At 39.8% G+C, this 13949-nt stretch overlaps 1 protein-coding gene across 1 annotated transcript in view; it reads right to left on the bottom strand.

The window, feature by feature from the left end:
* LOC105448482 (ecdysone-induced protein 74EF) overlaps positions 1-13949 on the bottom strand; it is a 136833-nt gene that overhangs the window by 32657 nt on the left and 90227 nt on the right. Inside the window, exons 4-6 of the mRNA XM_011687067.1 lie at positions 3916-4176; positions 1037-1207; positions 87-332 (exon numbers count right to left, since the gene is read on the bottom strand). Of these exons, the coding sequence (XP_011685369.1) occupies positions 87-332; positions 1037-1207; positions 3916-4176 (678 nt within the window). The remainder of the gene's footprint in view (positions 1-86; positions 333-1036; positions 1208-3915; positions 4177-13949) is intronic.

Genomic DNA, 13949 nt, shown 5'->3' with positions numbered 1-13949 from the left:
GGGGGGGGGAGGAAAGAGCCTCCCAGCGGTGCTCGCTAATTCCGCCAATTACGTCGTTGTAATAAATTAGAGTTTGAGAAACTTACGTGAGGATGGCTGACGGTAATGCAAGTGATGCTGGAGACCCTGCGCTTGATGATGATGATGGTGGTGGGGCGGCCCCATCGTCGGACCCATGGTATGGTTGCTGTGTTGATGGTGCGGCGAACTCCCCCGATGTGGATGATACTGGGAGGGATGATGCTGATGAGGATGATAGGTGGGCGACAGGAAGCTTGCCGTCGACCCCGGGTACACACCGGGGCTGTGGCAGGCCGATCTGCCGAGTGCTGCTATCGAGGCAATCAATAGAGACGCTCAATAACGAAAACATCTTAGAACTCTCAAGTTCCTTTCTTTCGTCGGAACTTTCAAGTTTATGTAATTTTAAATTCGATCAAATACCAATCCATCATTCTTAACTTCTAGAACAACCGCTTTCCATCGTGCGAAATTATTTTGATAAAAGTAATCTAAATTATTCAGCATCTCTAATTCAAAATTACGTTTAAAGCTTTTCGTATAGGTAGATAAATTGTATATCGCTTAAAAATTCGAAATTTTTCGTAATTACAATCTAAAACGAGCTGTCTCCGTCACATAAAAAATCTCCGAGAACAATCACGATTTATATGACGTTGGAAAGACTTGTATAATATTATAAATTTAAGTATCATATAAATTTGATGTCGTTTATTACTAATCTGAATCTCTTCGAAGGATAATTGCTCAGTCAACAAAATTGATTTGCAAGAATTAGGTTAATCTCTAATTACCAGATTGATGAATTTCTTAAGAGCGATTCTTACTACGAATTTCTCAAACTTTTTGGCAAAAGCAGACAAGATAATAAAGAATCTCTCGCAAAAATTTTATATTTATTATGAAAGATATATATATTTTTTTTGTTTGACATGTAAGATTTTGCTTACATTTCTTTAACATACATGTTAAACGTGCGATCAATGATTGTGCGTAAAATAAAGATCGAGCTCACCCGACGACAGATGGGAGTGATGAGACGCCAGACTCGGCTGGAGGGACGAATTAGGATTGAGCCTGGCTTTCAGTAAGAGATTCGCGTCCTCGTTGCCGCCGGAGGACGTGCTGGACTCGACGTCGCTGACTCCGCTGTCCGCTGGGCTCGCTGGCAGTGATCCGCTTCCTGCTTCCATGCCATGAAACAAAGCGAGGAGACGCGTCCTCTGTGATAAATAGCTCGGCGGAGTTTACGGCCGGGGCGATAAGACGCGACATCGTCAATTAATCTCGCGCGATTCCGTTTCACGCGGAACGGCCGCGCGATAAATAAAATAGAAGACACTCGAGAGGATTGTAAGGGAAAAAGAAATTGCGTCAGACTCTGTGAAAATTATTATTTCGTCGAAAAAGGCGCCGTGCGCCAAGGCGAATAGCTTTGAGTAAAGTTACAAGACAGTTACGTTCGCAGTGTGAGCGGATGTCACTTTTTCATATATTCTATTCCTAAATAAATAAAAATTATATTTAAATAAACAGCCGCAAAACTTGTACTTTTGCCACTCATAGCCATTCTTATAAAACTATATCGCTTTCTTCGCATAAACAATATTTTTTTCGTTATCTATTTTTGTTAAAAAAGTAAAATTACAAATAAAATTATATATAATTATAATGATAGTTAATTTCATTTTTGCGATGCTCTTTAAACCGATATTTTAAGCCACTCGGTATTTCGTTACGTCTTGTATATTATTCGTTATTAAATTCAATATTAAAATATCCATTTCCTTATATATTCTTTCAAGTTTCAAGTCATATTTTTAATCTCTTTCGAAAAGCAATCTCTTTTACAAGAGCATGGTTTGTTACGGAAATTTCGATACCATTCCTCGCTTCTGACGTCACCGGCGTACCTATATGCATAGCTGAAGCGCGACGAGCGTGTCGCTTTAAACATCCAATGAATACTTTATACCAAGTATATACGTCGCAATTATCGAATCGCCGTTTCGCCTTCCGCTACATATTACCGCGGATGCGATAAATTAGCGATCGACCGGTTCGGCTCTTTGCCAGGCCCTAAATTAAAGCCACGTACACGTCGCTCGCGTCTCTCTGCCGCTTTAAACAAATTAGGTGTCCCATCGAGGTGGTCCAGCAGCGGCTCGCTCTCTCGCTTCTCCCGCTCGTTCTCGGGGCTTTATCGAGCGTCGCCGAGCCATGCCATGCCATGCCGAACGTGTTTTCGCGCGCGCCGTCAATTAAAGGCATCTTTATGCAACGAGCGAAGGTCATCCGGTCATTGGGTATGCATATCGCTCGCTCTTCCCACGGTACCTCTCCCCTCTTCCCCTTCTTTCTCGCTTTCTCTCTCTCTCTCTCTCTCTCTCTCTTTCTCTCTTTCTCCCTCGCGACGCGGTTAACCGTCTCAAACGGAGTCCCAAAGGGTTCTGCACGAGTCATTGCTCTCTTTCTCTCCCGTCCTCTCTCTTTCTCTCTCTTTTTATCGTCATCTTCATCGTCATCATCATCATCCTCGTCGTCGTCCTCGTCGTCGTGTTACGCAAGACGATCGTGCAAGACTGGCGCAAGCTGATAGCCGCAAATCTCGCCGATCGACCGGCGCGGCGCGCGCTGCTCTTTATGCAACGATCGAGTCGTATATTTTAAGAACCGTCTTACGCCCGAATTCCTGCCGAATATGCAACTGGCCGGCCCGTTACCGGCGCGCGATTTTTACCGTTGCGCAACGCATCTTTGTGAAATCGACATTGATCCACTAATTGCAGCTCACGGATTACGAACGCGGAAATTTTGGCTTACGTCGCTATTACGCGACTCTTCTGCGCGCGCCGTATTACGATCATTCTCGAGAAATCAGGCTATAAGAATTATTTTTTTTCTCCCTTTTTTTCGCCTTTCTCTTCTCTTAACCTGCTGTCGCGTTTGATTATTGTTCAATTAGCAGTAGCAGTACACCGCGACTGCAATTACTCGATGAAACATCCAAGTGATCAAACTGCAGTTGTCACTACGGTAACGAACAATGTATAAGAGCTATCCGCGATCCAATTAACGGAAATTGACGTCTTATTTTACCCGGCAAATGTCAATCCACAAAATGTCAATTTCGTTGCTAGTGGTATCTTGATTTACCTCACACTATAACTATGTATTTTTAGACCCATTATGTATTTCAAGATAAAATCTATAAAGCTCTACAAACAATCGCGCGAATCACTGGAGTCAGATAAAGAAAATATAAATATAATGATTTTGATTTTGACGTATGTCCTTCTCGTAATTATAAGATGATTTCCTTAAATAATTCACCCTAGTTTAAGAAAAAAATATCGATATTGCGATTAAATTCTAAACAATGGAAAAATGTCAAGGAACTTTTTAAACTTTTCTACGTTACACTTATTTTACCTTTTTCTTTCTTTCGTTTTATCACATTTTAATCCTTTATTTTAATATTGTATTTTTCTAAAATTTTTTTTATTAACATTATTTTACCATTATACATATGTGTATTATATACATCAAATTTCTATTGGCATCGAGACTATTTTTCCTTCTATTTTATTTATATTTGGCTCCCATTCTTTCTCCGTTACGCATACGGATATTAAATTCCACTAAAAATTGTATCAAATCCGTTTTCAAATCCTCTCAATTTACTTTCCAATCCTGTCGTTTATTTCATCATATACGCTATTCTAAAATATCATATTGCAAAACTCTTTAAAAATCTATCGAGATTTTTAAATGTCGCTGTAACGCCGACTAATCTCTATCCGCCGAAAACGATTGTACGAGTAGACTATGACCCTTGACAATCGAGTGTCATCAGCATTTTAATAAGGCCGTGTGCCTTTACGAGGCCCTCACCTGGCGTACTCGTCGTAGCGATAGCGGCAGTGGTGTAAGGCGGTTGGCCCATCTGTGGGTGACCGGCCAAGTGTCGGCTGTATCCGTTTTGCAGCCCCAGGCCATGCTGCTGGGGATGCTGGGAGAGGATGCCGTGGAGCAGACGGGTTCCCGTGCTACTGGTTGTCGTCGCGCTGGTGGACCCCGGCTCCACTTTTACGCTCGCGAGGCCTAGCTGTTCCTTCTCGCTCGGGTCGTGTGGCTGAACTTCCCTGGTGTCCACTGTAACATAGATAACGAGATATCGCGTTTAGACAAATAGATATTAATCTTGCTTATTGTTTAGCTTTACACTACGCGAATGCACTAAGCAAATATTATTGCGAGCGAATACAATATATGAAATGTATGTATCGAAGATTGTAACAGGATAAATGAGAGTAAATGTCAAATCAATTTTTTTTCTATTACTTCACGTCACGCAATAAGTATAAGGAAATAACTGATTGTCATGACTGATGAAACGAACTGATTGTCTTTCTGCGATTTTAATGAAAAAAGTCTATTTAGCATATGTACAATATTTCAAAGTTGAAAATGTTTCTTGAATTTTTTTTTCTCTGAAATTGCAAATGAATTTATTCACAAAACTTTTGCCCCTTTACGTTTTCGATTTTCCTATTCGTTTTTCCTATAAGTTTATTCTATCTATAAAATATAGAATCGTGTTTACATTGTATGAATCTGGAATTTTCGAAAGATAATTTTATTTGACATCGTATAATGGAATGTCAGCAAATATTACTCATGGAATTTCAACAAATAATATTTCATAGATATTAAAAATAAAGCTGAAATAAATAACTGAAATAAATAAAGCTGAAATAATTGTTATTTCAGAAATTTAAAGTACAAGTGTAATTTTTATTCGCTGTGCCACAACAGAACGATCGTGCAAGCGCAAATTGCGCAGACTCTGTTACAGAGTGGATTAAGCACCGATTTCGCATTAATGAAAAATGACTTAGCCGAGATAAGTCGCTCGTCATGATTTCGTATTGCACCGCGCGTCGCTCGAACCGGATTAATTGGCTGGATCCAGTTTGTCCGTCAAAGAGAAGATAAACATATCTTCTCGTCGGTATATAATTAAGCGTAGTCATAGGCGGATAAACATTCTCACGGGGAGAGGAACGACGGGAGAAGGGGAGAAAAAAAAGCCGCGACTCTCGGGAGGCGTTCTCGAGGAACTCGCGCTGGCTGCCGAGAGGAAGTGAAAGCCGGCGTCTCTCCTTGACCCACTGCAACGTTTCTACCTTCCTTTCAGGCGGTGCCAAGCCACGGCGGCTTCATTAAGCAATTTCTCGCGGCAGCGGGCCCGAAAAGTCCGCCGTGGAAAATGGCGATTGACAAGAAAGACGCGGGTGAAAATCGCGAGACGCGATTTGAATCCCTCCTTCGAAATCTCTCGATTTCGCGAGGAGAGCCTTCGTCTCATCGCGCTTGCGGAAGATTGACGAGAAAATTGGGCAACTTTATAGCTTTCTCGTTGATGTCTCGTTTCGAGGAGTTACGATGAAGAAATATTACTGAGATATTCGATGTTCACAGAAACTTGACCAAGTAAACCTGTTTTGTTTAACCAATACTTATGGGAAGCATCGAATTCGAGATCGTTTCTACAACTGTTGTGATTAAAAGTGTAAGTTTCAATCCTGTTACGACTGTTATTTAAAGTTTTATGTAAGCACGTTACATCCAGTTCGGCTCGTCTTTTTATATTTTTTACTTTGCTGATTATTTGAACCTGTAACACTTATCTGTATTTTATCTTTATCAATCCTCGCAAATTTTATTAGTGTCCTCTAATATATAATTCTGCAATCTATTGTAACTTTTCATTTTTATTACTGTTTGTATAACGATAAGAGCAGGTAACAGGTTGCTCGCGAATCAAGTTTTTGCGAGGCCAAAAATTCCCACAGCTTCTGAAAATATTCGTCGCAGAATAGATCCCCGTAATGATATAATTGCGTGAATCGGAGAGATCGCTTGGAGATCAACAAAATCGTGTAAAAGCCGACGGTTAATGCGCCGCGGCAGGTACAGTTGATTACAGGCCGGCATTTCCATGAATAATTTTCGCCTCCGCTATAGAAATTGCGTATCTCCGCGGCTTCATAAGAGCCGCAACACCGTAATAACCACGGATGCGTTGCCGGCCGCGGAAACAAAGAATGCAACACATCCTCGCGTAGACATTCTTCCAACTGTCGTATTTGGAATAGAAAAAAGAAGTAACCGTTTCGTGCAATGATTAAACAAATTGATGAATAATCGTGTAGTAATTAAAAAATCATGACTATTAATCTTATCGCTTAAACGTTGCGTGTTACGTCCGTCGATTTACTGTAATTTTAGATAAGACGGAACTGTCAGATAAGACAAAAATTTAATTGTCGCATTGAAAGGCGCACGCGGCGCGCTTATACACGCGTGAAAATTAGGGGCATACGAACGCGGACTGCGGCGCGAATCGATTTTATTGACGTCACCGCGGGACGTCGATTCGTGAATCGACTCGGTAATTACACGATTGAAAAATTCACGATTAAATTTAGCGCCGTGTGACAGAGAGCGCTGTGAGACATCTAATTAATCAGGAACTATGTATATATCCCTTGTATATTTACAAACTTATCGTTTGTATACTCACTAAATTACGTCACAATCCGCTCACAAATCTTTCTTTTCCTCAATAAAGAACTATTGCGAAGATTGATTATCTAAACACGAGTCGCATACTTTTCAATCAAAGCGCGTACTCGTAATATTTATTTTTAGAGATCCGCGAGGAAGTAGGATGCACGTCTACCAAACACTTCAAGGCTCCCGGAAGTAAAACGACATTGTTTTAGAACCGCCGCCGTCGCTACTCCCGCGCTACGCCTTCGCAGAGACCCATGCGCGCAAGGCCCAGGTGTGCCGTTTCGCATTTTTATCACGCGCGTAATCCACCATGAAGATTTAATCGACTCCTGAGATTTAACGATCGTGTATCTCCGTTACTCCACCGCCCGTCTATTCCAGGAAAATAAGAAAGAAGGGATAGACGCGGTCGAAATAGATCGAGAACACTCGCCTGTCAAACATATTCGCAATGTCGAAACTAGTCAGTATTTCTCTTTCTCTTCAACACTTATATAGTTTCAATCGTCGCGCCATTTCGAAAAAATCACGAATATCAATTTCGTTGGCGGATATTGTGATCAAAGTACCGCTCCATTTCTTTGATCCTCGGCATCTCGACGGACAGACCGAGATAAATCGAAGTGTTTACGACGCTCCCGGCGCGCAATCGTGAGCGGGAGATAAATCTCGCTCGCCCACCGGAAACTCGCAAGGGCGATGGCGACCTTGCCTAGCCTTGACTCGCCCTCGAGTGCCGCGAAGGCAGAACGGATCGTCTAGTCGCATCGACCGCGCGCGCTTCGACAGTTTCGAGTTGCCGCCGCTGCCGCCGGTTCGAGTTTTCACAGCGTTTTCACCTTCTGCGCGGCGCTTCCTGCCCGTTTCTCCCGTAGCCAGAAGCCGACTTCCGGTGTATCGACATGTCGGCAAGGTTTCACCGTAATCACCATTACCACGTCCTGGTTTTCATAGTTTCTAAAAGGCCGAGACTCGTTTCGCTCGCCCGCGACGTATCATTCTGATCTGATCGTTAAATTATATGCACCGCGCGTGCAACTTTAATCGCCGTAACGAAATCATCGAAATTAAGCATGAAATTATCGAGGCAAAGGAAGAAAGTGTCCTTCGAAAAAAATCTAACACACGATTATAATAATTGTTATAACTGTTTGTCGTTTATAAACATCATATTAGTAAAAAATAAAATTAAAACTTAAAATTAATTATCTACACGGAAAGAACGATTTTGCTGAAAAGTCTAAAAATTTTGCTGGATACAGATCTGTGAGGGAACTTTGTTGGATCATTAAAATAATTTTATTGGAAATTGAAATTGCTAGAATATCAAAACGTTTTACATCAATGTTCATTATTTTTAAATTTCCAACAAAATTATTTTCAAATCTGTACTTATGTAGCATAATTTTTAGATCTTTTAGCAAATCGTTCTTTTGTTTATACATATCTATACACATATAACAATTTTTTTTATAATATATATATCGTTTACGATTATTACTACTCTGTAATCACAAAATGTAATTTTGCAACATTCTTTAAAGTATTATAGATATTATACATATTATATTTCCATTTGTTATTAATATTGAAAATATAGCATCGAAAATTTTTCCAGATATACATGCTCGATAGTTAATAGTATTCTAAGCTAAGGCTATAAAATATTACTGCAATCAGTAGCGATCAAAAATTCAAAATTTACCAATTACTCTCCTCACGTCGATAAAATTTTTTAAAGGCCACGTCGAATAGTAACGAAACGAGTTTATAGCGGACAGTTCGCACGTAAGTGTATAACGCTTCCCTCCGCGTGTACGCATACGCACATGTGCGCGCGCGTGTTCGCGAAGCAGTACGTAAGGTCAGCGTTTGGCCGGGCCACGCAACTTTCTCGCGCACGTACACGCACACGCATACGCCGCGCGTCCCGGTGCGGCGCGGTGTGGCCGGCATTGCGTAACGGTAACGACTCTCTCTTTCTATGTGACATCACGTGCGTCCGACACGCGGCAGAAGCGACGCAGCTCTTTTACATGTGAGAGCGAGAGAGGGGCACCTACACACGCGAGCGAGGACGCAACACACCGCCGCCGCCGCCGCCGCGTCGAAAAAGGAGGCGAGCCACGGTTATCTCGCGCGTCCCGTTGAAAATCCGGATTCGCCGGTCTTTCGCCATCGGCGATCACGCAAAAAGGCCCGAAGCGGACGGGGCCCCAGAGGGTAATATGATCGATCTCCTTCCGAGCGACACGCGATTATCGATGGACCTGCCAACGGGAAACGCACGTGTTTCGGAACTCGCACTTAAGCGACGCTCCCGGTACAGGCTACCGGATAATACTACGTTCGAAAAATAACAATTGTGACAATACTGAAAGCTATACATGTGAATCAACCTGCAAATATATCGTCGATAGTATCGATTCTTTACCGGAAACGACTATCATCAGTATTAACAGAGCGTAACCGTTCATATATATAAGTAATTCTGCAGTGCGCGTGGAACGCATGCGGTGACACGCTCGAAACGCAGCAGGTGCTTTTACGCACTTCTCATGCCCGCCTGCGGGACGAAACGTTTCCTTACGGCAGGAAAAAAAAATGAAAAAATACACCGGGCGTGAAAATTATAATTCCTCTTTTTATGCAGAATCTTATAGAAAAAATAAGGTATTTTTTCTATTAAGCGTAAAGAAAAATTGTAACTCGCACCATAATATTACATCAGCTTCCTTTCTCAATATCCTATTTGCCACGTTATCACTTAAAAATTTTACACTAAAACGTTTATTAAAACTTACCCCTCGGATAACACGATTTTAATTCAACTCCAGTTATTATGAAACGTTCAGCATCATGGAATTAGTCTAACCCGTTAAAAAGCAGGTCGTATATTTACTGGCAATAAATGCTGTCTTGCATTTATTAACGCCATATTATTTTTATGAACTTTTTTACTTATTTCGCGTTTCTTATCGATTTTATAGAGATATAATTAGCAGATTATAGTAGAGTATCTCTACTCTCTCATTGTCAGTCTATTCTGTCTCTCGCTAACAAATGCCTCGTTTCATAAAGCAATACGAAACCGTTATTTTTCTCACCGAATAACGTGCGTGTCCGTACGAAACATGCATGTAAATGCATGTAGTGCAAGACTGCGATTAAAGCGGGATCGATCATCTCGCGTTTCCATGTGCTATTGTCACCGGCGCACGTTTAATCACACAATTATCGGACGACGGCATATGTCATTACGTAATTTAGCAATCGTTTATCGCTTTGTATATTGATGAAGCAACTTCTTCGTATCCGCGAGATTCGCTTAATCCTTCCCGTGCGTGGTCGAATGAATCATTCAACAGGAGTGCATAAGACAAAATCCCCATTCGTTATAAGAAACGTATAATTGTCGTCGGAAATACCTACTTGTCGCAAAATCTAGTATTATAGCTGTTATATGTATAATATTAAAAAAAAAAAATTTAGAATATAAAGGTTTTTAGAACGGTTAAATAATTATATAAACTCATTATTTTCCTGCTCAAATTTCGAGAGCTTATTTTATTTCTTTTAATTAACCTTAACTAAAAAATCTGAAAAAGTGACGCGATTTATATTTGTTGGAAATTAATGCGATACGATGTGTATATTTGTCGGAAATTAACGCGGCATTATATACGGATTACGAAATTGAAAGAATTTAAATCGATTGCGTGACTTCTGCGAACGTGTTACGATAAACGCAGATAAGGAAAAAAACGTAAATACGGTAACTGATATTATAATAGCCGGAAAGGAGCGCGATCGTTATGACGACGCGCAAGAACAAAAGTGAGCCATTCCATCGCGACGGCGCGCGATCGATATCGACGAATACAATCTGACACTAATCGAGGTCGTTAAAGCATTACAAGCGTGTTGATTTACAGGCGGTGTCAATTCAATGTTTACCAGAATCCTGTCAGAGTCGGAAAGAGCCAGTGTGTCGAACTGAGAGAGAAAGAGAGAAAAAGAATACCACGTCGCTTAATACAACAAATATTTCACGAATATAATCGGAAAACGTCGAAAATAAAATGAAATGAAAAATCTACTACATATCGCTCAACGATCACATAACATTCTTTGATCTGATCGCGATAGTGATCAGTACACAGAAAGAACGATTTTGCTGAAAGAAAAAAATTTGATCTAAAAATTTAGCTAGATACAGATCTAAAAAGAATTTTGTTGGACTATCAAAAAATTTATATTGGAAAAAATGTCAAAAATGACGAGCAATACTGCAAAACATTTTGATACCCTAGCAACCAGTTTGACTTTTCAACAAAATTATTTTCAGATCTATATTTAGCAAAATTTTTGGGCCTTCCAGCAAAATCGTTCTTTTCGTGTAAAATTGTTAATATACGAATAGCAAATTTAATTTTTCTAATTAGTATCTCATTAATAACATAAAAAAATTTGTATCGATAATTATTAAGAACGCTAAAAATAAAAATACTAGATTTTATTTATAGCTTTTATTACATATATGTTAAAGTTTCCGCTTCTACTCCATTTAATTTCAATTTATTATATAATTTATAACGTGAATATATTAAATAAATATATAAATCTAAAGAGCGTTAAATATTTTTCTTCTTGCCTCAATTAATCTTGAAATGCAAAATTGCTGATTAATAGGGTCAAAGGAAGAAAGTATCTGAATAAAATTGCCGCACAATAGCGGCAGTGATTGCTGAACGACGGCATTTTGACGTATCGAAACAATGGCGTATTGGCCGGTTGATAAGTCCGACCGCTAATTAACGACATTAATTCGCCTGACACGCTGGCACAATTCCGCCGATGTGAAGGAGCCATTATAGTGGCGCTATAGCCTAGCGTCTCTCTCGCATTAACGGATTGCCAAAGCCGGAAGTTTCGATAGCGGAAACGGCAAGCCGCGCGCGCGTGGCTGTGTGTGCGAGCGACCCACTTCGTCCACCTCCGACGAAACCGAGAGTGCCCCGGAGAACGTGCGTGCGTGTACGTTTCACGTGTGTGTACGTGTGATTGCATACAACGACGTGTAGGTGAGCGTTTCGCGCGAAAGAAACCTGGTTATCGTGCACGAAGAGCTATCGGGTTGTGTGTGCCGACACTCTTCTCTCTTCTCTCTCTCTCTCTCTCTCTCTCTCTCTCTTTCTTTCTCTTTTTGTCTGTAATTTTTACCCTTTGCCTCACGCTCAGTCTGCCGAGTATATTTGAATTTTCAACTGACTCGCATCGTTTAATTCATCTCCTTGTAATTAATTCATTTTTCGTATCTTCAGTCCAATTTACTTTGTTCCGCGTCGTGCCTGCTCCGTTACGTATTCGTTTGACAATGAATGAGATACAGAGGACATGTCCTTTAACATTAAATTTCTCTGAGAATCTCTTTGAAAATAAACGGTACATCATTATCAATCCAGTAGGAACATTTACGATGGAATATCAGATTGAATGGAAAGTTTATTCCGGTTCTTTTTTTTGCTAAGAGATGACATAAATATACGAAAAATTCTGAACAAACTTTCCGTTCAGCCCGTATCATTAAGGAAGTCGCAAATTCTTTTCCGCGTGAAATTCGCATTTACATTTGCCTTGTGGCTTCCGTATTGTTGCACCTTAATGTAGGATGACACTTTTTCGGAAAATTCTCCCAAAAGACCTCTTAATGGTTTTGGGCCGCAAATTATTTCTGAATCGCTACCATTTTTATTATTGCCGTGACACTTTTTTTCAATTTTAACGAGGAAATGATGGCAGTGAACCATTTTCGCAAACTGAAAAGGCTATTCCCGTCAAGGAGTAAGCTTTTTCAATTGTTCCACAGAGGATCGTTTGTATTCGTATTCGAATGTATATTCGAATGTGTGCGCCCAAAAATACGTCCTTTTGACGGACAAGGAAAAGGAAATGACCGGGCAGGGGTAGTAGGAATAATAAATGGAACGATAAATGGAACACTTCCGCGGTAGAGCCGGAAAAGGGAAAGATACAAAAAAGATATTATGTCAGTGGAAGACCAGAAGTGAAAATATATATTACATATAGGCACTTTTACCTTTCGCTCCGATCCGACTTTCATGTAAATTGTATCATGTTTCTCGTTGTCTCAAATTTGCTTGAAAGCATCTTTTTATTCTTTCTCGAAATTATTTAATTCCGAAGAAATATTTGAATAAACATTAATTTTATTTAATATAGAAAATATTTTAAATAATTAATTTAAAAAAATATAAGAAAAGTATTTGTGCATATACTTGATTCATCTTTACAACGTTAAAAATAATAGTTTACAATTTTTTAACTTCTCTGTTGGAACAGGAACAGAAAAACGTTATAAGTATTTAAAAAAACCACTAAATCCCGACGTGTCTTCTAGAACTGACACTCTTAAACATTGAAATAAAAAAAAAAGAAAATCTAACCATTTCGATCAAACCCATGTTACCGCAATGTATGTTGCGTCAAGGAAATGAAAGGATCGAAGAAGAATGCGAGGGCGAAGGGATGGGGCGCGACGAAAGCGAGGGAAAGGACGAGAGGGAAAGATCTCGCAGTAGGCACACGGTTTTAAAGGGATTCACGACGGTCGGATGGATTCTTTCTCACGGGGGTGGGCAACCCTTCCCGCCGTCTCATTAGGGCGTAAAATCGGGATCCTGCGCGCCGGGATGTACCGTTAAGCGAGCACATTGGATTGCAAGAAACTGGGTTATCCATTCCTGCAGGATCGTCATGCCTCACTCTAACGGTACCGGCCTGGTAGAATTCCGATGGAGCAGGTAAAAGGGCGACAAGACAACGGATAGCACGAATCCTTGAATCTTGTCTCATTCGGTGTCCGCTTTCTTCCTTTATGTCTAATAAAAATCTTTTTTCCGTTATTGAAAAAGTAACATTTTCCAACATTATTTCCCCGGAAAGAGAGCTCCAACACAAAACATCCTTTTGTAAAAGTTTCTTTGTAATTGAACTGAAGATAATCTATGGCAAACTTGCAATTGTTACAGAAATTAAAGCACATGAAAATTCAATCATGATTCTTTCACAGTGTTTTTTCACAGATAAAATGCTTGATTTTGTTTATGTTTTATTTATTATTTTATTAAGATTTATGTTTTAGAAAAATTGTTCTTTAAATAAATAAAAATGCTTCATTAGTACCATATTTAATGCATCTATTGTAATATGTTTAATCTATTAGTTTGGTCTTCTCAAATAAATATATTTGTACACGTAATCTTTCTTTAGTAATTGAAAAAAGATTTATATCATTTTCAAGTTAAATAAATTCATGCAATTAT

The sequence above is a fragment of the Wasmannia auropunctata genome, unplaced genomic scaffold (genome assembly GCF_000956235.1).
Source record: "Wasmannia auropunctata unplaced genomic scaffold, wasmannia.A_1.0 LD336085.1, whole genome shotgun sequence".
NCBI lineage: Eukaryota > Metazoa > Arthropoda > Insecta > Hymenoptera > Formicidae > Wasmannia > Wasmannia auropunctata.
This window is presented reverse-complemented; position numbering and strand designations above follow the sequence as displayed.